At 40.6% G+C, this 24,355-nt stretch overlaps 1 protein-coding gene and 1 pseudogene across 2 annotated transcripts in view; one reads left to right on the top strand and one right to left on the bottom strand.

Moving 5' to 3' along the window:
* Window positions 1-9,066, top strand: part of gtse1 (G-2 and S-phase expressed 1) — a 14,749-nt gene extending 5,683 nt beyond the window's left edge. Inside the window, exons 6-12 of one of the 2 annotated variants that reach the window (XM_017439550.2) lie at window positions 349-487; window positions 1,460-1,861; window positions 3,267-3,321; window positions 4,705-4,929; window positions 5,016-5,241; window positions 7,823-7,939; window positions 8,675-9,066. In XM_017439550.2, coding sequence (XP_017295039.1) covers window positions 349-487; window positions 1,460-1,861; window positions 3,267-3,321; window positions 4,705-4,929; window positions 5,016-5,241; window positions 7,823-7,939; window positions 8,675-8,758 — 1,248 coding nt within the window. In that variant the 3' untranslated portion in view covers window positions 8,759-9,066. Of the gene's footprint in view, window positions 1-348; window positions 488-1,459; window positions 1,862-3,266; window positions 3,322-4,704; window positions 4,930-5,015; window positions 5,242-7,822; window positions 7,940-8,674 lie in introns of those variants that run through there. The other variant, XM_037980609.1, reaches the window with a different exon arrangement.
* A 7,271-nt stretch (window positions 9,067-16,337) lies between these two features.
* LOC119617887 overlaps window positions 16,338-24,355 on the bottom strand; it is a 14,361-nt pseudogene continuing 6,343 nt past the window's right edge.

Raw genomic sequence — 24,355 nt, 5'->3', positions numbered from 1 at the left:
GAGGGGCCCATCAGTGAGTCAGACAAACAAGGACCCTAACGAGCCTCTATTGTTAGGAGAGTGAGAACAATTTGCAAGCAGTCCAGCTTACATCACATCTCAGCTTTAAAAGCTCAACTCCACACTCTCCATTTCTGAATTGAGAAAGCTCCTCGGATGAGAAGCGAAACGTCTTCAACTACAGATTAGAAGTCCTGTTGTTTTTTTAACTTTTTTAACTTTCAACTATTATTTAACTGCAGCTCATGTCTTTTCTCTAACAGCCCCAAATATCTGTGGTACATAACTTTTCTCTTTCATCAAAATATGCTGTGAGCGTAACTTATTGTTTTTTCCCCCCTCTAACAGAGTGTTGAAGCAATAAACCACTCCAGTGTAAATGCTTCGCCTCTTCCGAGCAGGAGAGTGATGGACAGAAAGAACACGTCTTCGTCTTCATCCTCTGTGTCCAGCTTTAACTCCAGTCTTTCTCTGTCTCCTGCTCAAGGTACGCGTACTGCAGAGCTCACAGTATGTCTGCATCAGCAGCACAAAGAGCTATCCTAATCTTTAATGGGCATTTTGAAAGCTGCTGCTCCTTCACATTGAAAGCAGTCAGTTGAGGTGGTTCAGGCATCTGATTAAAATGCCTCCTGGACGCCTCCCTTTTGGAGGTTTTTCAGGCATGTCCCACTCGGAAGAGACCTTGGGGCAGATCCAGAACTCACTTGAGGTCTGGGAACACCTTGGGATTCCCCAGGAGAAGCTGGAGAGTGTCACTGAGGAAAGGGATGTCTTAGTTTCTCTCCTGGACATGTTGCCTCCTCAACCTAACCACGGATATGTGGTGGAAGATGGATGGATGTAAATTATATTGACCATGACTGATTTATGACAGCATTAAAAACATAAAACATCCAGGAGGATGAATTTTCTTTTTTGTTGGCATTGCAGTTGAGCCATTGAATCACATGTACCGAAGCAGAGAAACAACTGAACCATGCAGGATAGTGGCTTTTTAGGACCAGGACTGAACATCACTGCCATAGATTGTCATTTTAGGCAAAATCCCATATTTAATAGGTTTTAGTTGCTTTTGGATATGTCTTAAAGTGATTAGGGAAACAAAAGACTCCTTATTCCTAACACCATTGAAAGCTTATTATCAAACTAAGTAGTTACTGTATTTCTAGCTTTTGTATGATATGTTAAACCAGCAACCTTCAACAACAAGCCAATCATCCGTTAATCAAAAGCATCCTAAACTTTAGCTACATGTCAAAAAGGTGTCAAACATCTACACAGTAAAGATGTTACCAACCAGCTGAGCAACAGACTGAATCAGCCATCAACAACTAAATATCTGCTGGCTTCCTTCGATAGAACTTTGACCAACTGGCTTTTATAATGTATGTGAATGTTTTTGTACAGAGACCCAAGACGATTGTTCCAGTCAGTCTTTTGTGCTGTCTTCACTCAGGTAAACTCAACTCCTCTCTGAACCGGAGTCTGGGCAGCTCCACTGGCCCCGCCCCCAGCAGCATCAGCAGACTAGCCAAGACTAGCCAGAGCAGACCTCGCTGCTCCACTGTCTACACAGCTGTAGAGGCTGCGTCCTCCAGCACCAGTCGTCGCTCGGTGTCCATCCATGCCAAGAAGCTGTCTGAAGGGGAGCGTGGCAGAGCCACCAGCTCCACACCCCTGAAGAGAGCTCAGACCACACCCCTTCAGCCAACACCCCCAAAGAGACGTCTGGAGAGGACATCCTCCGTAGCCACAACAGGCTCAGGCCGGCTGCAGAATGGAGTGAAGACTAAACCCAAACCTGAGACTCCAGTGTTTACAACTCCCAGCTCAGCAGGTAAAGGAGTCTACCACGCAGGTAAGTGGAGAGCTTCCAGTTCGTTTTTTAAACCAGTATCTCACCTAGCTGTGACTGTTGGTGACAAGTTATGAACCTCATTCATGAGGTAGTCTCCAACATGTATCACAACATTCATGGTGGTTCTAAATTTCCACAAAGCCTTGCAGACTTGTCATTTGAGTTTTAAACATGGTAAATAAATCGCCAAACAAATTTTCTCACAAAATCGTCGACATGGGTGTCTCAAATCCTTCTCAATTTAGTTTTTATATTTCTAGAGCACTAGAGCTGTAATTTTGTCAGTTGCCACCTGTTTACTGATTAATTTTTTTGCATGTGTTTATATTTATAACTTGGCACTGTAAAACAAAACACTGCAAAGTACATCAAAGTACTTGTGGAAAAAAACCTTCATGTAATCGTTCAGCCACAGTGCAGAGGTTTCTTTCAGCTTCACAAAAGGTTTAGTCCCTGGGCTCTCCTGTTTGACAGGTGTACCACCACAACCTAACTCCCCACCTGCCACACTTCCCAGAACGGGTCACACCGGTACAGACTTAGTGCATGATGCCACTCACGGCTCATGATGCCTGTAAATGTCAGGGTGCACTGGCACTACACTAATAACCTACCTTTTGTTTATTTTCTCCAACTCCTGCGGTTGGTACATAATTACAGATGTCCCACAGACTCTGAGTGCAGGTATTTTGAAGCAGATGCTGCTGGTAGAGGATGCACAACCAACACTGCTTGTTTTAAGTCAAACCTTCTATTAAAATTCATTACGCTTCTAAAATATTGAACTGCATTAAATTTCTTCTGTATTGACATCCATCATTGTTCAGAAAACATCTAAGGCAACAGCGCCAAAGCTTCAGGTGTAACCACACCAATGATGAATAATAATCATAAACGTGAGGTCAGCTGCCACGCTGGGTACAAAGTGGGCAGAGATGGGCAATAAAATGATGTGCACGAACTAAAATACACCTTTGCAAGCTGTACACATGAAAATAGGCCATTATTTTTCAAAAATTGGCTGAGTAAAAGATCAGCTGCACAATTTTCTGGTTGCTTTGACAAAAACACCCAGAATTCACTTAGAGAGCAGCTGAAAACTCACCTATTTCTCACAATTTTCTCAATTTGGAATCACCAACTAGTCCCAAAGTCACAAAAAAGGTGAGATACTACCTTTTAATTAAAAATCATTTTACGTCAAGTTTTACTAAGAAGAGAATTCAGAAAACATTTAATATACATTTTTTGTATTTTTAATAATCTGATTTATGAATAGCCTTTAGATCTGTATCTATAAATTCTCACCCAAAGCTGTAGTTCAGGTTTGATTTAAATTTCTTGAATCAAACTAAAGTGTCTTTTTATCTTTGAGTCACCTGCTGTTTTTACATGCTGTCCTCAGATGGATTCAAGATGTTGAAGCCAAAAAGATTCATGTCGACTGGCAGCACAGACAGGTATAATACTTGATGTCTTATGTCTCATGCACACAACGCCATCATCACACTAAATTTATGGTTTTGGTTTTTCCTCACATTTGTAATTTTAAGAAAATAACCTCAGATTTCCTGTTTCTGTTGCTGATTTGTACTGCCTTCGTGGTTCTGAAGCAGGTGTAAAAGTTACCAGTTTGATTTGCAGATTTTTACCATTATTAGGTAAAGACTTACTCCTTGGAGAAATGCGTAGCAGCTCCTGGCTTTCATGCCAGAGTTTAAAACTAAAACAGTCTCAATGTTTCCCCCAGAAAAGAGGCTAAGCCTGGTGGTAGGTGGCCGACCACCGGTTGATCACTGGCCAACCTCAGTGATTCAGTAAAAAAAAAAAAAAAAAAGATTAAAGTTTACAGGAAAGTTGAAAATATGGCTATGCTAAAAACAAACGGAGCTATAGCCATTTTGTTCTAACCTTGTAAATGACGTTATGCAAGATCTCATGCAATATTACGAGATCTCATCAGTCATGCTCAAAGTATGTGTGGAAAATGACTCTATTGTTTCGCTTGCCATCAAGTGAGTTTTATCAATTTAAAACTGGAGAGTTTTAAATTGATAAAACTAACTGGACGGGAAGTGAAATGTCTTAAATTGCAGAATAGTAGTCCAGTTGATTTGTTTTAAAAATAAATAAATAAATTGAGATTTGTCAAGAGTTTCACTAAAATCCATCTAATTGTTCATGAGATATTTTGATAACACGGTATTGGCTAACAGTTATTGCTAAAGCTTTCAGTAAAAATGTTGCTGAATTTGTAGAGCTTAGAGTATGTGTTGTGGGATTGGCCATCAGCTACCACCACACCAGATGTTATCTCATTATCTGTAAAACTGGCTGAGCTACAGCCATTTTTGTGTTAGTTAATATTTGTAGCAATGGTAGCCATCTTGAATTGTGGTGACTCCATTATGTAAACATTGCAGTGAACGTTTTCTGAAAGTTTCATTAAAATCTGATTAGTTGTTTATCAGAAACAGCCAGGGCTGAGGCTAAGAGTTTTAAATAAAATTTTGGACATTGTGTATTGCTCAGAGTATGTTTTTGGGATGATGCTCAGGTACGACCACGCCAGAATTTAGCTTAGAATCTCCTGAACTGACTGAGTTATAGCCATTTTTATGTTTGTTTGAGGTAAATGTGGTGACCATCTTGATTGGGATGGACTCCAAAAGTTAATCACTTTTAGATGTACATTCAGTGCTTACATTCTGAGAGTTTCAATAAAGTATGTTTAGTGTGTCATGAGATATTTTGCTCACGTTACTGACAATACACACACAGACATGGGCAAAAAGCTTTTTGCCTTTGGCGGTGTGTGAAAAAAAACACGTTTCTCTCAATAGTCTTCTTCAGAAGCCCTTGGCTGGTCCTCTGATGGCCTCTGTGAGCAGCTGCAGGACTCTACAGGCGTTGTCACCCCGCCTGTCCGCCCTCCCTACCCCAGTCAAACACAGGACATCTGCTATCCCTGCCCCCAGCAACCAAACTCGAATTGCCAGATCTCCAGCTGTTGCAGGCTCCAACATCAGACCCACCTCTTCTTCAACAAGCAAACTGCCCTGTTGTAGGTGAGATTCTTTACTCTGCTTTCACACTGTGTGTGCTTGTGTTTCAGGAATGACAAAAAAAAACTCATCACTGGTCTCTTTTGTAGCCCCAATTTAAAGGATGCACATGAGGACGAGCCTGTTCACCCACCTGACATTCAGCCCTTTTGTCTGGAGGAGGATCCACCTGTTGCCATCTCCCCTCCAAAACCTCCAGAGCCCAGCCAAACAGAGGATGCAGATCATGGAGGGCTGACTGTAGGTGAAATAGCTCCCCCTAGGAATCTGATCGAACTGGAGACTACAGAGGAGAGCACCACTAAGGCACAAGAGGTCAGGAATAACAAAAGAAAATAATAAGCTTAAAGTAAATTTTTCAAATTACAACAATATATTGGGCCACTCAAAATAAAATGGGAAGAACCTTAATGTCCAGTTTTAAAGATTTTTTTAAATTATAGGTATTACAAAATGTTAAGATTTAAGTCAAAATTTTGAAATTTGGATCAAAATGTAGCGACTGAAGTTAACTGCAATTAAACTAAAATACTACAAGAAAAATGTCAATAAAAAAAAATGACAAAGAGAGGCATTTTGAGATTGGTTGTAAATCAAAACCTAAATAAGTATTGGTGCAAAGACCTACAATAAATTTGTTTGTACTCCTGTAAAAAAGGAGAAAAATCCAGAGGTCATTGAAATAACTTGAAAATGATAATAATAATAAAAATCAGTTATTGCTGTTTGGTATCATGGTGTGTACCACACTGAACATGGAGCACAGAAAGCTGAGGACAGAGCTGTCTCAGGAGCTTAGAAAGAAAATGATTGAGCAGCATGTTAAAGATAAAGACTATGAGACCATCTCCAAGCAGCTGGATGTTCCTGTGAATACAGCTGCTCAGATTATTCAGAAGGTTAAGGTCCACAGGACTGGAGAAAACCTCCCTGGATGTGGCTGCAGGAGGAAAACGGATGACAAATTGAAGAGACATATTTTTTGGTTACCATTAGGTAACCAAAGAGCCCAAAAACAACTTCCAAAGAGATTAGAGGTGAACTCTAATGCCACTTTGAGCCAAAATGGACTTAATGGTAGATGACCAAGGAGGGACACAAAAACAAAAAAATGGCTGGAATTTGTCTGAATGCAACGTAACAAACCACAAAGCTTCTGGGAGAATGTCCTTTGAACAGATGAGACAAAACTAGAGTTTATTGGCAACAAGTCTCATCAGTTCTGTGCTTACAAATCCAAAAATGAAGCACAAAAAGAAAAGAACCCTGTACCTCCAGTGAAACACGGAGGTGGCTTCGTTCTGTTCTGAGGCTGCTTTGCTGCATCTGATGCAGGGGTCCCAAATCTGTTCAGGGTCCAATGAAATCTCAAGACTACCAAGATATTCTGGAGCCAAGTGAGCTGCTCAGTGTCAGAAAGCTTGGTCTGAGTCTCAGGTCATGGGTCCTCTAACAGGATAATGTTCTAAAATCCACAGATAAAAACACCAAGAATGGCTCAGAACCAAACATTGGACTGTTCTGAAGTGACCTTCTGAGCCCTGATCTAAATCAAAATACCTGTGGACAGGTGCAGAAGTCTCAGAGAGAGGGACAGAAATCACTGACTGCAGTGATCACCTCAAAGGTTGTATATTATGTTAGGGGTACCATCCTTTTTGTCAAGGCCAACTTCATTAATTTGTTTTTTTTAATAAATCTGTTGAACCAAAATTTAAAAGCAAAGACTGATCTTCATTAGTTGATTTTTTTTGTTTTGTTTTTCTAGTTTCTTTTTTGTTTTTATTACTTTTAACGGCTTCAAGTTATTTTAGTGACTTTTGTGGATTTTCTTTCTGTAACAAAAAGGTACAAACCAATTTGTCCACGTCTGTAAATATTCTATAGTGACTTTACACATCAGAAAGCGTTGATAAAAATTCTTGTAGCACAAACTATACTCTGTAACTTGGATCTGGAGTCGTACACAACCTGTGAAGAATTTCTTATAATTCCTGGAAACTTATGCTGTTCTGAGTTTACCCAGAGAAGAAGAATGCAAGCTTTTTCTGTAAGCTTCAGATATTTTTTAGAGTATTTTGAAGTCAGTGTTTGTTTTAGACTCATATTGTGAAGAAATGAAGGAAGTTTAGTTGTGATTGTTGCTGCTATGGCTCTAATAAAGCTCAGCCTGGACTGAATTCAGGAAAATTCAGTTTCCCAGGTGGAAGTGTATCTATAATCCTTGTCTACAAAATAAATAAATAAATAAAGTGGTCAAATACAGAGGGTTTCACTTCCTCAGACTGGACTTTAGTCTTCAATTACTTTTTGACTTTTAACATTTAAACTTTTACTGAGGGGAAAAAATCTTTATACTTTTTTTTTTTTCTTCTGAGTAACCCTAATGCATCATTTGACCGTGTGTGTGTACATTCCATGTACAAAAAGCCATCACTGTTTCTGCTTTTTTCACAATTGCATATTAAAGAATAAAAGTGACGATTAAAAAAGATTTGGAAGAGAGATGGTGCTGCTCAAAAACTGATGAGTTGTTTTATTATGTTATTTCAGAAATAAACTAAAAGCTGGTCTGATATGAGCACTAAAAGTTTGTGTCGTTTTACCTTTAGGACATGGTAGATGAGGGTAAACTGGGTTAAGAGTTCTGGTTAAAGTTTTGTACAAGTTTGATGGCATCAAGAGTTTTAATAATAAAAACATTTGACAAATTCGCTTAAAATAAATATTGTCTTAAAATTCAGAGTTTCTGCTGTAACGTAATGTCAGTATCAAAGTACTGCTTTCTTTATTGTATCCAAAATACAAATATAAAGCTTTGTCTTCCTGTAATTCTTCTGTTTAGGTTGATGAGTTGAATCATTCAGGCTGACCTGACGATCTGTTCTCTCCACAGGTTCTCCTGCTGGATCTTTCACCTCCAACTTTACAGCCTCAAGAGAAACTGCTCATCGATCTGACCAACACCCCTGACTTGGTCCGCACCAACACCAAGAGCTGCACCACCACCCAGGTGACTGGTATTCATACTGAAACCTGTTCTTTTACTAAACAATATTGATTCTGTGTCAACTTTGTGTCAGAGTCCTTAGACTCTGGTTCTTTAAAATCATGTTTATCTATTAATACTGATTATAATTATTATTTTAAAGAAACCTTTTCAAAAGGGTTGGTTGCAAAAACTTTCTGAGTACCATTTCTTTAAGTTTGACCAAATGTCATGAAATCCACTAAAGCCCCTGATGCACCTCCATCAGTGCATCCTGTATATGCAATGCATTCCTCTAAATGTAACTGGCTCAGGGCATGATGTTATCTCTGACTAACAGATGTTTGTTATTAAAACACCTGAGTTTATCTAGACGAACAGAGGGTGGTGTCTGAAATTGCGAAAATGTGTTGTCCCACCTAGCAGCTCAGCCGGTCCACAGCACCTACTGACACTCACCTGCAGTATAATGGTGCTGACACAAGGGGGTACACGAACCATGTTCATTATCTGGTTTAGTTGACAAGAAAAAGCAGGGGAAAAAATATTATATTTTGACAACTGTAATCACCTGGATGGAACCAAAACAAACTTTGGTTATTGTCTCAACAAATGAGCTGGCGCCGAAATAACTAAAATAAATGAAGCAATCTGAAAAAGTCATATTTCCAAAGCAATCAAACATTTGAGTCCTGTCTAATTTTGAATCATAAATATTTGTGACGTCATATTTTTAACCACTTAGTTTTGTTTTGTCAGCTGATTGACCTGAGCTCTCCACTCATCAAGTGGAGTCCAGAAGAAAAGAAGAAGGATGCTCCGCTCATCAACCTGTCCTTTTGATCTTTATCCTCCTGAGTCTCTGCTGCTACCTGGACTCAGACACCAACACAGTTGATTTAATGAACTGTCAGCAGCGAAATCTTTACTGAAGAAGAGGTTGATTTAGTTTTGTTTTATTTACTTGTGCTTTTCTTTGTCCTGTCTTGCTGCTTTTCTTGTCTGAATAAATGTTTTCATTGTTACTACTGTAAACACTTCTGATTGGGTTCACATGCTGCTGTTTATGTGTGCATGAAGAGGTAAAAATAGAAACCATGCAGCCCATGAATTGATTCTTGTGATTTTTATTAATAAAAAAATAAACTGCAGGATTCCTATGCAATCTTGAAAAGTGTGGATTTTGATTTTAGTTTTTTCCTGGTCTGGATAAGTATTGTGGGGGTGGGAAAAGGAAATAGTTTCCAGACATTTCTGGTGTACTGTTTTCTCTTTGTATGTACAAGATTAACAGTCATTATGTCCACTTTTACTTCATACACCACTAGAAGTGTCAGCTTCAGGAAATCGAAATAAGAAATAAATCTTTGTGGGGCGATACCTTGTTTATATTATTTGTAATGTCTTTAAGGAAACTGTGATGAAATGGGGATGTTCTGATCAAGACTTTGGTTGTTTTTGGACCTCTTACTGTTCTAATATATTTTCAATTTGGGTAACAAACTAGTAAAATTCTGATCTAAAGAAAAAAAATGGCAAAAACTTTAATGTGTAATATTTTTTCAAAAGCTGAAATGAATGAAAATAGCATTTTTCGGTAGAGTGTCACCCACCTCCATTCATGATGAAGTTTTAAACTAAGCTTTAGCATGATGAGTTAGTGCTTGAAATACCAGATGTGGACAAATTTGTTTGTAGCCTTTTTTAAAAAAAAACAAAAAACCTTCAGATTTCTGAGATGACTTGAAGCTGATAAAAGTAATAAAAAATGGATATTACTAATAAATATCAGTCATTGCTTTTAAATGTTAATTTAAAAGAATTGGTTTAAGAAACAAACTAATGAAACTGTCCTTGACAAAAAGGAAACTAATATTTTGTTGAACAACACTAAACCTGGATAAGCTGAATCTATTTAAGGTAACTCGTTGCCTTAAATAGATTTATGGTAACTGAAGATACTTAGTTTAAACAATCGTTCACCACCTATTTATTTAAAGCTGAACTGAAATCAAATCTCATAAAATTGACATTTCATGTGTGTCATGTATTTGACTAAATACATCCACACAACATTCCAGGGATCCATTTTTCTGACCTAAAAGTTAAATAATCTGTTTTTAGCATTTTAGTCAATAATTTTAAATGTGGGTGATTTGTAGGGCAGAGTTAAATCCTGGTTTCATGAAGTGCACTGTGCCCCGGCCGGCCAAGAACACTGCTACTGTCCGGTTGTTTACTAATGGAAATGGAAGAAGAAACCTTTTTTAAACACTAAGAAATGCCAGAAGACTTTGCGGGAGTAATGGATACATTAGTATGAAAGTGAACCGACGGCTGGATCTCTGGAATCAGATGAAAACTCTTCAGATTCGGTTCTGATGATCACCAGGACCATCGCTGAATTTTTTGAATCTAAGTAGGTTAAAACAATTTAGCAATGGTACAAACCTGTTGCATTATTGAATGTAATGTCCGGTCACACAACCGGAATGGTAAAAAGATAGAAAACAGATTTTGTTTCATTGTTTTCCCACCAATGGTTGTCTCGTTTGTCTCTATGTGGCCCTGCGATGGACTTGCGACCTGTCCAGGGTGTCCCCCGCCTCTCGCACAGTGACTGCTGGAGATAGGCACCAGCTCCCCGCGACCCGGAATGGAGAAGCGGGTAAAGAAAATGGATGGATGTTTTCCCACCTGGAAACAATGGGAGCTCATGTATCAGACCTAACAAATAGGAGACAAATGGCTTGGATATCAGCGGTGAGACGTCCTGATATAACCTTCTCCAGCATCCCAAGATGCCTGCAAGTTTGTTCCAGATATTTCCATTATGATGAGTGTCTAAATTTGGTTTGTTGGTGTGGTGCCATAAATTTTTGCCATGATTTTGTCAGGGTCTACTCATGTTTGGTTAATGGGTCAACCTCATTTAGGTCAGATTTATATTTTGTATGTAGTGTAGTCCGAGTTTAGACAGAGTGGGCATCTTATTTTGAAATAAACTGTTTAAATTTTCTAGTGTTATCACTTTTACAGTCGTAATACTGATCTGTGTTCCGATATTGAAGGCCAGGCAGGCAGTAATGGAAATGGCAGATCAACAAGTCGTGAAGGCTACAGGAGTGGAGCAAGTTAAAGAGACTGTATCAGAAACCCCAGAAGAGGTACATATTGAAAATACAGTAGTGGAGGCTATAGAAGAGGAGCAAGTTGGAGAGTCTGAATGCTGGATTAAAAGACTAATGTCAGAATTTCAATTTCCAAGGGATGGGGAGGACGTGCATCAGACAAGCACATAACGGAAAACTGTGGCCTTTTCTCCAAATTATTACCATGGTGTTAGCTGATAGAGCCTTTGATATTAAAGACAGTATGGGAATGATGAGTGCTGAGGTTAAAATCCCATCATTCACTAAAGGGAGATGTCAACTTGATGCTAAAGATGTCGAAGACACACGAGCTTTAGCTCACCTCAGAATTCATGTGGAAAGAGTGATTGGTTGCAGGAGAAACAAATACAAAATGTTACACATGACTATACCAGTTAGGTTGCTGCTTACATATGAGGGTGAAGAAGTGATTGTGTATGTGTGCTGCAGTTTAGTGAACATGTTATCTAGTGTGGTTGTAAAATCTAACACAAATGAAACATGCACATGTTAATATGAAACTGCAATGCTGGTACTGATATTATATGTAAAATCTAGATTAGAAAGCAAAGATTACATTTTCTGCACTCATTGTTTTGAAACATTTGTACTGCTGCTAGTACAGTTTTATGTAAAATGTTGATCGTAAAAAAGAAAAAAAATTGTATTAGTCGCACTCATTATTTTGTGTTGAAATATTTGTACAGTTGAATAATAACATGGAAATGGTTGTTTTCTCTCATTTAATTAATATTCATTTCGTAAACACTCATCAACCATTTGATTCAAGCACTTCAGGTAACATGATGAAATAAATCCTTTATTTAAATAAACATTTTATGTATTTAAAATATTTCAGGTAGTATTTAGCATGTAATGAAATAGATCCTTTATTTAAGTAAACATTTTATGTAATTAAAACAATTATGTAATCAGACAATTCAAAGTAAACATTTCACGTAACAAGTAAACATGATGAAATATATCCCATCTTAAACATCTGATACAATTAAACATTTCAAAGTAAACGTTAAAGGTGACAAGTAAACATGATGAAATAGATCACATCTGAAGTAAACATTTGATGTATTTAACAGATTTCAGGTAACAAATGTGATGAATATCATCTAATGTGATACATTTTATAGAAAAATTGCTACACAAAAATAAAATAAGTGCAAATATGTCCAACAGCAAGATTTACATTTTTATGTCTCCCTTGAAGCTGGAATACAGGCGTGCTCTGAGAAATATCTACCTTCAAGCTCTGGAAGGCAAATATTTTTAAAGACACTTAAAGACACTTTGTGCTTTTTGTAGACGTGGTTCCCAGAATTCCTGAATTCCTGATCTGGAGAAACATGGGCGACAGCCATGTCTTTCTGGGTCCACACAACAAGGTTGCAGTGGTTTGATTTTGTTACAAAATTCTCAGTTTGTACCTGTATACAGTATGGATGATATTTCTTCAGGTGAAGTTCATTGTCAGACAGCTGGAGGCATAAGTTTTTGTTGTTTGCATCCACGGCCTGCTTGATGCAGCATGTCCTATATTTGTAAGGACACTATGTCAAAGCAGCCATTCCCACAGCAGTCACACATTGTGAGTCCATAAGGAGATGCTCCAAGTTCAGGGAAGTTGGTGTTTATGCTGAATCCACATGATTTAACTTGTAGATTTTTGTGACTGCGAGCTGTAATTGTATTGTCGGCCTTTTGTGCATCACCCTCGTGATTCACACCCCATTTTGATTGCACTGTAGACACAGTGTTTTCTGGGTTGCACACCTGTTTAACAACTGTCAATGCTGGGCTTTCCAAACTGGTGGCAAATATAGCATGCATACTGGAAGCTGTAATTCATCCAACTCTGGACATTAGACTGTATGCTTTTGTTGTGCAGAGATACAAGTGACAGGTAAAATAATTGGCTGCTCAGTGTGTGTGAATAGTGTGTAATATTTCTCCATTCCTGACAAACCAACAGCCTTACTATGATCTAGTAGCGTGTAGAGCAGATGAGACAAATCCTCCAGATTTGCTCTTTGGATGTTTCTTTTTTGTGGACGGCTTCTTTTGGCTGGTGTTGAGACATTTGTATGGAGTTTTTGGTCAAGTATGTTCTTTTGAGAAGCTGAAGTACTGTAGTCAATTTTATGGCCAACTTCTGGGTGAATCTTAGTCAGATTGCCAGGTAATATCCAGTAAACTGGCTCATCTGTAACAGTTTTTGTGCCTTATATCCTCATTGTTGCTTCCAGCTTAAAAAGTGGGGCATCTATCTATATGGGTGCAGGTCTCTGCTACCCCTGCCATGCAGATGCAGTGTGCACGCTCAACAGTGGCAGTGTTGCTCAGTATGATCCACTGTGTTAATGGTGGCTCAGAGAATCTCTGAGAGTGCATAACCTGTGAACACAGACAAATTAAAATGGTGAATGAAAAAACAGAGACATAAATGAAATCTATACACATGTATGTGTACTTCTACAAATAACTAGACAGTGAAATATTCGACTCTTGGCTAGTTCAGTCTTGAAGCAACAAAATTGTACCTGAAAAGCTCACTGCATGGCAAGTTTATTTGACTTTTGCATACGAAACATTATCAATGTAAATGTGACTGCTTGTTTAAGCCTGCGTGTCAAAAGCGAAGAGTAAATGTGTGTGCTGCAGTCGACAAAATGGCCATGGAAAAGACAAAACTTAATGATTGAAGGTTGGAATGGCTGTAACAAACAAAGCATATTGTTTCAGTCTTGACGTAATATTTATTCTAAAATCCACCCTGTAAATTATTTTTACCTCATACGTTTGTTCCCAGTAAAAGCAACCAGGATGCTGTTAGCATTTAACATATTACTGTGTAAACCATACATTGACTCCATAAAATATGTATATTTATTATAGCAATTTTTAGTTCATTAGTACCACTACACGTGATTATATTTGCAATTATTTTTTAAGTACAAAGAGTTTGTGTTTAGACCCGAAAGGTGAGCTGTCATAATATATGACAATACTCAGGAAGAGTGATGACCAGATGACCAGACACTACTACTAGAGAGATGATGATGCAGTCGTTGTTTTTCATATCATGGTCCTTATCACTAATCAGGATTAGTAAATTGAGAAATTATCCAGCCAAGACGGTCTGTTTGTCCTAAAAATTTACTTGATTTACATCATTGACCTCGGCACTTTTTCTTCCACAGCTCATAATTTTAGATCAGTAAGTAAGTAAAGTAAGTAAAAATTTATTTGTATAGCACATTTCAGCAGCAAGGCATTCAAAGTGCTTTACATCATAGAAACATCAATAGAATCATCACATAAAATCATTAAAATCATCGAGCATATATACTTGATAGTCATAAGGAGATAGTAAATATGTAATAAGATATTTTGTTTAGAGCAGTTTTTCACCTGAATTTGTTTGCGGACTACTAATCAAAGTTGGCTCCGATGGTGGGGGAGGATGCCGGTCAGACCTGGCAGGCCCAAACGTATTGTGAGGGTATTGTGAGAACTTCAAACATGTTCCAGGGGAGGTGGGGGACATTGAGTCCGAGTGGGCCATGTTCCGTGCCTCCATTGTTGAGGCGGCTTATTGGAGCTGTGGGCGCAAGGTGGTTGGTGCCTGTCGTGGCGGCAACCCTCGAACCCGCTGGTGGACACCGGCGGTGAGGGATGCTGTCAGGCTGAAGAAGGAGTCCGATCGGGCCTTCTTGGCCTGTGGGAGCAGCTGACGGGTACCGGCAGTCCAAGTGGCATGCAGCTCGGGTGGTCGCTGAGGCAAAAACTCGGGCATGGGAGGACTTCAGAGAGTTCATGAAGAAAGACTTCTGCACGGTTTCGAGGCGATTCTGGTCCACCATACGGCGTCTCAGGAGGGGAAAGCAGTGCAGCACCAACACTGTTTATAGTGGGGGTGGTGTGCTGCTGACCTCGACTCAGGATGTCGTGGGTCGGTGGGCAGAATACTTTGAAGACCTCCTCAATCCCACCAGCACGTCTTCCATTTAGGAGGCGGAGCCTGGGGACTTTGGGGCGGGCTCTCCAATCTCCGGTGCTGAGGTCACCGAGGTGGTTAAAAAGCTCCTCGGTGGCAAGTCTCCGGGGGTGGATGAGAGTTCCTTAGGGCTCTGGATGTTGTAGGGTTGTGTTGGTTAACGCGACTCTGCGATATTGCGTGGACATCGGGGGCAGTTCCCCTGGATTGGCAGACCGGGGTGGTGGTCCCCTTATTCAAAAAGGGAGACCGGAGAGTGTGTTCCAATTACAGAGGGATCACACTCTTAAGCCTCCCTGGTAAGGTCTATTCGGGGGGTCTGGAGAGGAGGGTCCGTCGGATAGTCGAACCTCGGATTCAGGAAGAGCAGTGTGGTTTTTGTCCTGGTCGTGGAACACTGGACCAGCTCTATACCCTCAGCAGGGTCCTTGAGGGTGCATGGGAGTTCGCCCAACCAGTCTACATGTGTTTTGTGGACTTGGAGAAGGCGTTCGACCGTGTCCCTCGGGGAATCCTGTGGGGGGTGCTCCGGGAGTATGGGGTACCAGGCCCTTTGATACGGGCTGTTAGGTCCCTATATGACCGGTGTCAGAGCTTGGTCCACATTGCCGGCAGTAAGTCGGACTCGTTTCCAGTGAGAGTTGGACTCCGGCAAGGTTGCCCTTTGTCACCGATTCTGTTCATAACGTTTATGGACAGAATTTCTAGGCGCAGCCAAGGTGTTGAGGGGATTCATTTTTGTGACCTTAGGATTACGTCTCTGCTTTTTGCAGATGATCTATGGTCACGAGCTTTGGGTAGTGACCGAAAGAACGAGATCACGAATACAAGCGGCTGAAATGAGTTTTCTCCGCAGGGTGTCTGGGCTCTCCCTTAGAGATAGGGTGAGAAGCTCGGTCATCCGGGAGGGACTCAGAGTAGAGCCGCTGCTTCTCCACGTCGAAAAGAGCCAGTTGAGGTGGCTCGGGCATCTGGTGAGGATGCCTCCTGGACGTCTCCCTGGTGAGGTGTTCTGGGCACGTCCCACCGGGAGGAGGCCCAGAGGAAGACTCAGGACACACTGGAGGGACTATGTTTCTCGGCTGACCTGGGAACACCTTGGGATTCCCCCGGAGGAGCTGGCCCAAGTGGCTGGGGAGAGGGAAGTCTGGGTCTCCCTGCTTAGGCTGCTACCCCCGGGACCTGACCCCGGATAAGAGGAAGAAGATGGATGGATGGATGGATGGATGGACTACTAATCAAAGTCAGCTCTAAACAGGTGAGTTTTCAGTCTTGATTTAAAGGAATTTAGTGTTTCAGCTGTTTTGCAGTTTTCCGGGAGTTTGTTTCAGATTGATGGTGCATAGAAACTGAAAACTGGTTCTCTGTGTTTGGTTGTGGTTCTGGTGATACAAAGTACACTAGAACCAGAAGACCTGAGTGTTCTGGAGGGTTGATAAGACGATAATAAGTCTTTAATGTATTGTGGTGCTAGATCGTTCAGTGATTTATAAACTAATAGAAGTATTTTAAAGTCTATTCTCTTTGCTACAGGGAGCCAGTGTAGGGACTTTAAAACCGGGGTGATGTGCTCCGTTTTTCTAGTGAGAGCATGGGCAGCAGCATTTTGGATCAGCTGCAGATTGATTTTTTTGGCAGACCTGTGAAGACACTGTTGCAGTAATCGAGACGACTAAAGATGAACGCATGCATAATTTTTTCGAGGTCTTGTTGTGACATTAGTCCTTTAATCCTGGAAATGTTCTTCATGTGGGAGAAAACCGACTTTGTAACTGTTTTTATGTGTCCCTTAAGGTTAGCTGAGGTCCAGTAGAACCAACACTGTGGTTCTTCCACAGTCTGTACTTATGCGGATGTCATTGAACACTTTGACGCGGGCAGTCTCAGTGCTGTGGTGAGCACGGAAGCCAGACTTAAAGATATCAAAGTGGTTGGTCGTTGTTAAGAAGCTATTTAACTGTTGAAATACAGCTTTTTCAATAATTTTGCTGATGAGTAGAAGGTGAGAGATTGGCCTGTAATTCTGCAATAGTAATTTATGAAGATTGTTCTTTTTTAACAGAGGTTTGATAACTGCTGTTTTTAGAGCCTGGGGGAAAACACCTGGTGAGAGAGATGAGTTTACTATTTGAATCAAGTCAGATGCAATGACAGGAAGAACTTTCTTAAAGGTTGTAGGAAGGATATCTAGACAGCAGAAGGATGAGCTTAATTGATGTATAATTTCTTCTAAGCTTTTATGGGTGAGTTGGTGAAATGCAGCCATTTTCTCTGCATTTGATATGTTTGGTATTGTGGCATCGTGATTGGGTTTGGTGTGGCTGAGCAGATTAACCTTCTAATTATTGTAATTTTCTGTGTGAAAAAGTTGTCAAATCATTGCAGGCCCTGGTAGAGTGGAGTTCAGGTGGTAAAATCACAGAAGGGTTTGTCAACCTGTCAACTGTGGCAAACAGAGCCCACTGTTGATGTTTAGGTTAAACTGTTACTGACATGTTCTCTGAAGGAATGGTGGTTTATGTTCTGATGGACATCACATTGGTAGTTGGGCTAAATATTACTTTGTGACTCAGGTTGTTTGCATTTCGCACAAAAGACCATTTGTGATGTGTTTAAAAAAAATAGAATTAAAACTTAATAAACCTAATGTGGCATGGTCCACAGTTGCCACTACTGCATGGGAAATATCAGAAACTCCATCAGACATATCAAAAATCATTTTCTAGAAAATATTATGCTTATCATTGTAAGGCTAATGTGATATGAAAGAATAGTGTCATTTTTTTTATCACACTGTAGTTTACTTTTTATGTAAACTGTAGATTATATTATAATTTTTTCGAGGCCTAGCATGTACATTTATATTTAACTGAAAATGTAAGCTTTGTTCTCCTCAGTGTCATTAATCATTTAATTACTGTGGGGGGCTAAGCGGTTTCCACAATGCTGAGAGCTTGGTTTATTTGGTGAAGAGCACTTGGTGCACTGTCCAGTGCTGAAGAGAGGATAGGAAAGTATCATAACAATGAACAAATGAGTCAACATTTTGTGAAACTATAGTTAATGGTTTAAAGTTTGTTTTATTTAAAATTTTTGTGAGAAATTAATCTTTTTTTCTCTTCTACCTTTTAGGTAACATATTCCAAAACTAAAACTGGGATTTTCTGCTCTGTCATCTCCTTATTGGTTCTGACCTCAACTAGCAGCAGCTGAAGCTCATCTCCTAACGAGACTCCTCTGCTACTTAAGGCAGATGCAGATGTGACCTATGTGTCTCTGATGACTTCTCTTGGTGGGGAATAAACCCAGTTGTCTTTAATTCCCCATCTGCATTTCCACACAACAAACACAGAGCTCATTGACTGAAAGCCAAGATGGGGATGGTGCAGATAGAAAAGCTTGGGCAAATATTTTGCTAGTTTTTTCACTGATGTACCATTTTTTAATAACTTCTGCTTGGACATTTTCAAAAATAGCAATAGTACTCATGAAGAAAACACAGGAATGATCAGAAAGAGCAACATCTGTCACCTTAACCTTAGAGATGTTCAGGCTTTTGGAAATTACTAAATCCAAAGTTTGCCCTCTGTTGTGTGTAGGCTCTGTGATATGCTGAGTTAATCCAAAATTGTCAAGGATACAATACAGTTCTTTGGTCTCTCTGTCATGAGGGTTGTCAAAATTAATATAAAAATCCCCAGCAATGACTATGCAGTCAAAGTCAACACAGATGATAGACAGCATTTCAGCAAAATCATCAAAAAAGGTTGCGCAGTATTTCGATGGTCTGTATATATTCAGGAACAACACTCGAATGCGAGAATTCAACTGGAGGGCTACATATTCAAATGAAGCAAATATTCTATAAGACATCTGCTTACATTGTAGGGAGTTGTTAAACAAAACAGCTACTCCCCCTCCTCTTTTATGCAATCTAGCTTCGCTCATGAAGGTAAAGTTGGTAGGGGCTGCTTCGATTAGAATAGCTGCACTGCTATTGTGATTTAACCAGGTTTCTGTTAAAAACATAAAATCCAGCTTGTGCTTTGTAATAAAATCATTGATCAGCAATGTTTTTCCTGCCAAAGACCTGACATTCAGTAAAGCTAAATTTAGTGTTAAAAATTTTATTTGCCCGATTTGTATTTTTATTTGGACTTAGTTGAGACTGATGTGGAATGAGCACTAAATTTGATAGATTTACATATCTCTGTAAATTTCCTAGTCTTTTTCTGTTACCTATCAAAACTGGAATTGTAACGGTAACTTGTAAGTTGGGCCCCGGCTTATCCTGGAAAGAGTTTTAAGTACTGATAGCATTGTAGCCTGGGGCCGGAGCATATCAATTAGGATTGTGGTTCGATGTATTTTATCAGGCTGGTGCCGACGTGGAGGGGGGGGGCGCTTGAGATGTAATGATTGAGTCAGAGCATGTTGAGGAGTAGGCAGGGGGGAGCGCAGTGGTGGGAGGCCTCGAGGTGTAAAACTGACGCTGGTTGGTGGAGTTAATTTCAGCCCATCAATGCATCCCTCCTTAATCTGTTCACTGAGTCTCTTAGTCAGCTCTGAGAGGGGGAGGGATGGGGAGGGGGTGAGGATGAGAGTGGTCTGGATGGGGTCTGATGTGGCAGAAATGAATCCTCACTAGTGTTTGTTGGCGAGATGTGGGTCAAAGGCTCCAGCCCTCGGCTATGAGACATCTCACGGTTTAGACTCTTCGTGCGGAGGCTAGGGTGGCTCTCCATCAAGGTCACTGCTTGGTTATACGTTGTTATCACTGTGTTTTGGCTCCTCCTGTCTCATGTCCTTGTCGGAGAGAACACAATGTCGATGCAGAAAATTAAACAAGTTGGATGTGAACAGATTCACTTCTGGCCTGTTTAGGCAGATTCCATTTCTCTTAAAAAAATGTCGTCTGTCCCAGAAAAAGTTAAAGTTGTCGATATAATGAACTGAATAGGCAGTGCAAGCGGCTGATAGAAAACAGTTTCAAGAAAACAACCTGGTGAATCTTTCAGCTTCTGATATGACTGGAGGTAAAGGGCCACAAATAAATACACTAGCACCCAGACAGCTGATTGTATCCAGTAAGTCAGTAAAATCCTTTTTCAAAGTCTCAGACTGTTGTTTCACAACATCATTTGCCCCCACATGGAGTATGATGTTATTTACAGTTGGGTGTGTGGCCACAATTTGCATGATTTTTTCTCTCACATCAGAAACCATATCTTTAAGAAAGCACATTATTTTTGTGAGTTTACCACACTTCATATCTTTCACAGCATAGTCACCAATAATCAGGGTCTGAGGCTCAGTCATTGGCTGACCCAGTGGTCTTGTAATCACTGAATGTCTCTTGGAATCTATTTTGCTGCAGGTGGTCATTATTTTATCCAGATCTTCAGATGGAGATTCAGAATCTTGTAGTAGTGGAGCAAATCTATTCTGTAGTTGTATGTTTGGCTGTTGAGAATGGGTTTTGTTAGTTCTTCTTTTGGCAACTGTCCATGACTGCCTCCTCTTGAGTTCAGGAGCTGGGGCATCACTCCTGGATGGTAATGAAGGCCAGCCGGTCGCAACACAAATCTCAGTACACTGGGCTCTGTCTACACATCCTCCCCTTCCCCAGGATGATTTAATCTTGGGCTTAGCACCAAGAGCATTCCAGGGAGGACTGACATTTGAGGATTTATTACCCTGCACAAAGTCCTCCTGATTCTTAGTAGCGGTATCAATGCTGATTAGCTGTGTGCTAGTGAAAGCTTGTCTGGTGTTGTGAATCAGTGTTGTGTCATTACCACATAGCCTGTTTACTTCTACATTCACTTCTAGGCGGTGTATTTCCGTTTCCAGCACCGTAATCTTCTGTAGAAGTTTGTGGTAGTCCTCTGTAGAAAAAAAAGGTAGGTCCCCTGTAGGAGTTTGTGGTAGGTCTTTGCAGGGATAGAGAGGCATTCTGTTGCTAGTCGGGCTTCTGCTGGTTGTAGGCCACGTCCCCAGAGGACTGATAAAATCATAAAAATGTCAAAGAATGGCAATATCCCAGTGTATCTCCAGCAAAATCCAATCTGAATTCAAGCTGGAGGAGCTCCAGTTCAAAAATGCTTCCACTTGCAAGCAGAGAGATAAGAATAACACAGAGATCAGGTCAGTGCTGGATTATAACCTCGGTTATGGTACAACTCCTGTCTCTCCCATGTTATGAGTTTCACTAGAGAAGTAAATCCTCTGTTGTTTGTGTTCCCCAGTACCAGGGCTTCTGAGTAGTTTCTCTTGTCTCCCTGCCTGCCTGCTAGCCTGCCTAAACCGCCTGCCTCTCTTCGCTAACAGAGTTGGATTTACAAGGGCCTTATGTGTAAATACTCACATGTATATACTCACCTCAGGAATCCTCACCTTGACCTGGACCTTCTTCTCCTCCTTCCTGGATCCACTCTGGCCTGTAAGAAACAATCACAATATCACAGCATCTATTGTCTATAAGATCCTGAATATAGATCAAGTAACCACTTACCTACCCTGCTTTCAGAATCCTTCCTGGAGAGTTCCCAGGATTGTAAATAGAATCACTTACCTTTTTACCCTGAGTCTGCTTTCGTCTTCTGTCTGCTAGCCTTCGACTACACCTATTCCTGATTAAAAACATCCAAAGTGACCAATGGTTCCAGTAAAGAGCAACCATCTACAGGTAATCATCATGCACTTAAAAGAACCAGACAAAATAGAAGGAAAGCTTCTTGACCTTAACAATCAAGAACTAGAACAAGTGTCTTGTTTCATGAGACATGACATTCGAGTGCATTGTGATTTTTATCACAAAACTGATAAAACTTTTCAAGTAAGCAAAATCAGAAAGCTTCTGTTTGCATTGGAGAGTGGTGCTGAGTCACTGAAATGGAAAAGTTTAAAGACTCTGGACTCTGTAGTCTTAGGTATCTATTTCTCCTTTTTTTATTCTCAGAACAATTTAGGGGATTTTCATACAAGGATAGTGTAGAGCGGGGGTCGGCAACCCGCAGCTCTAGAGCCACATGCGGCTCTCTGGCGCTGCCCTAGCGGCTCCCTGGAGCTTTTTCAAAAATGTTTGAAAATGGAAAAAGATGGGGGAGAGAAATATATTTTTTGTTTTAATATATGCCTCTTTTACACGGACCCTAATTCAGAAGTCCGGCTGTACTCCGCTCTACTCGGCTCAGCTCTATAAAGAATGCATCCTGTTCACAAGGGCCAGTTTGGTCAGTAGCAGAGGAACACCTCCTCGTGTTGCGGGGGGCGGGGCGTGGAGAGAGAGGGGGGGTGCGCTACCAAAACTTAGCGCAAGTTGTGTAAACAACGAAAGCGCTATGGACAAAGTTGGCCCTGTGTCGTTGCAGTTATTTTAAACTTATGGGGATTCTCCTGAGACTTCAGGAAGAGAGGCGCAGTGGAAGAAATGCTCTGGATGCTGCGATTGTTGCGCGGAGTAGGACAGCTGTTATCCGCCGGAGATTTCAGGCTTTACAGCACCTTCAGCTGAGGGACAGACGGCATAAACGTTGCAGGGTAAGCTAACGCTGTTGTTTATATTCCTACCTTCGCTCTTTATGCTTGAATCTGGTCACACCCACGACCAATGAGTGAACAGGAGTTAAGCTAGCGCCGCCCACGAAGCATAGCTGGCCCGGCTGGCCCTACTCCGAAGCAGCTATATTAGCTATATTAGCCTATCAGATTGGCTAATATAACTAATATAGATACATACAGCATGTGTTGCCTTCATTATAAGGTTTATATAAAGCTTTTAATTTTTTGCGGCTCCAGACATATTTGTTGTTTGTTTTTTTGGTCCAATATGGCTCTTTCAACATTTTGGGTTGCCGACCCCTGGTCTAGAGTGTCAGGTTTGGTTTTGGTAGTGTTTCTTTTTGTATTTAGTGTTTTGTTTCTGGTTTCTTTTGGTTTTGGTTTACTGTCTTTGTTGTTTTGTTTTCCTGTTTGTTGTTCATTTGTCATCATTCCCCATTTATCCTCTGTTAGCTCTTGTTAATTGCTACGCCCATCACCTGTCCGCTATTGTAATCACTCACCTGTGCCCACTTTCCATATTCATCCTCAGCTTTAACCTGGTCACCTTCTCCACTTCTCCGCTGGTTCATTGTCCCTGCTATGTCTATTGTCTCTAGTCTCGTGTTGTCTAGTTCCCTTGCCTTGCCTTGTTTAGTTTTTGCTGCTATGTCAGCCTTTGTTTTGATCATCTTTTATTTTAATAAATTAGTTTCCTTTTTGAATGATGAGTCTGTGTTCTGGGTTCATCACTCTCTCCACCGGTCATGACACTGGAGGGTCAATTCAGTTGGAGAAGAAATACTAAAAATTTCATCTTCTTTATTTCTGATTGAAATTTTTATTGTAGTTAAAACAGAAGGTAAAAGCTACTACTTCCAACCCTTTTGCAGAATAATGGCTATATTCCTCCGAAAGGCCAAAAATACCAATGTGAGCTGAAGTGTCAAAGGTTCTCGAGAGCACAACAGACATGGTGTGAAAGTAAATTTGCAGAAAAACTTGTCAGGGCTGAACAGGACAAAAACAAATGTGCAAGACTACAAGGCAAGCTTCCACATCGGTCGCAAACATCTTCCATATTTGGGAAGATCCACGCCAGACTAGTTTTTGAATAATGACATCTGAATACCACTTTGAACTGGATCAAGCTCAGGCACGAGACTAGTTCTTGAATAATGACATCTGAATACCACTTTGAACTGGATCAAGCTCAGGCACGCACATGTAGAGGTTTTGTGAATGGCTTTCAGGGCAGATTCCCACCAGTGTTCATCAAAAAACAACCCTAGTTCCCACTCCCAAGCTTTCTTAGTGTTTGTGGTTAAACAGTCTTCATATAATTGAATCGAGATGTAAATCTTTGAAATTAGAGACCTTTGTAAGAGGTTGTTGTATAAGTTCGCCCCACTGCTGCTCAGGTGGAAGGTGAGGGAAGTTGGGAAATAAGGATTTTGCACAAGCCCCTTGTCTGGAAGTATCTAGAAAGACGAGAGGGCGGAATATTATATTCAAAATGACAAGGCAGGGCTTGACAGGATTCAGAATTCGCAGACACAGACAAAGTTTTAAGATGTTTATTGTAGACGAACCACAAAAAGGATTAATGTCTCTGGACTGGGCACTCACGTGACTGACTGGGAGCAGGACCAGAACAGGTAAGACTGTTAAGGGCGGTAGGTTGAGTACAGACGGGAGTGTCTGAAAGGGGCTTGGGCAAAAGAGAGAGTCCGG

The sequence above is a fragment of the Kryptolebias marmoratus genome, linkage group LG17 (genome assembly GCF_001649575.2).
Source record: "Kryptolebias marmoratus isolate JLee-2015 linkage group LG17, ASM164957v2, whole genome shotgun sequence".
Taxonomy (NCBI): Eukaryota; Metazoa; Chordata; class Actinopteri; order Cyprinodontiformes; family Rivulidae; genus Kryptolebias; species Kryptolebias marmoratus.
The sequence above is the reverse complement of the archived record's forward strand: the minus strand, read 5'-3'. Positions and strand labels throughout refer to the sequence as shown.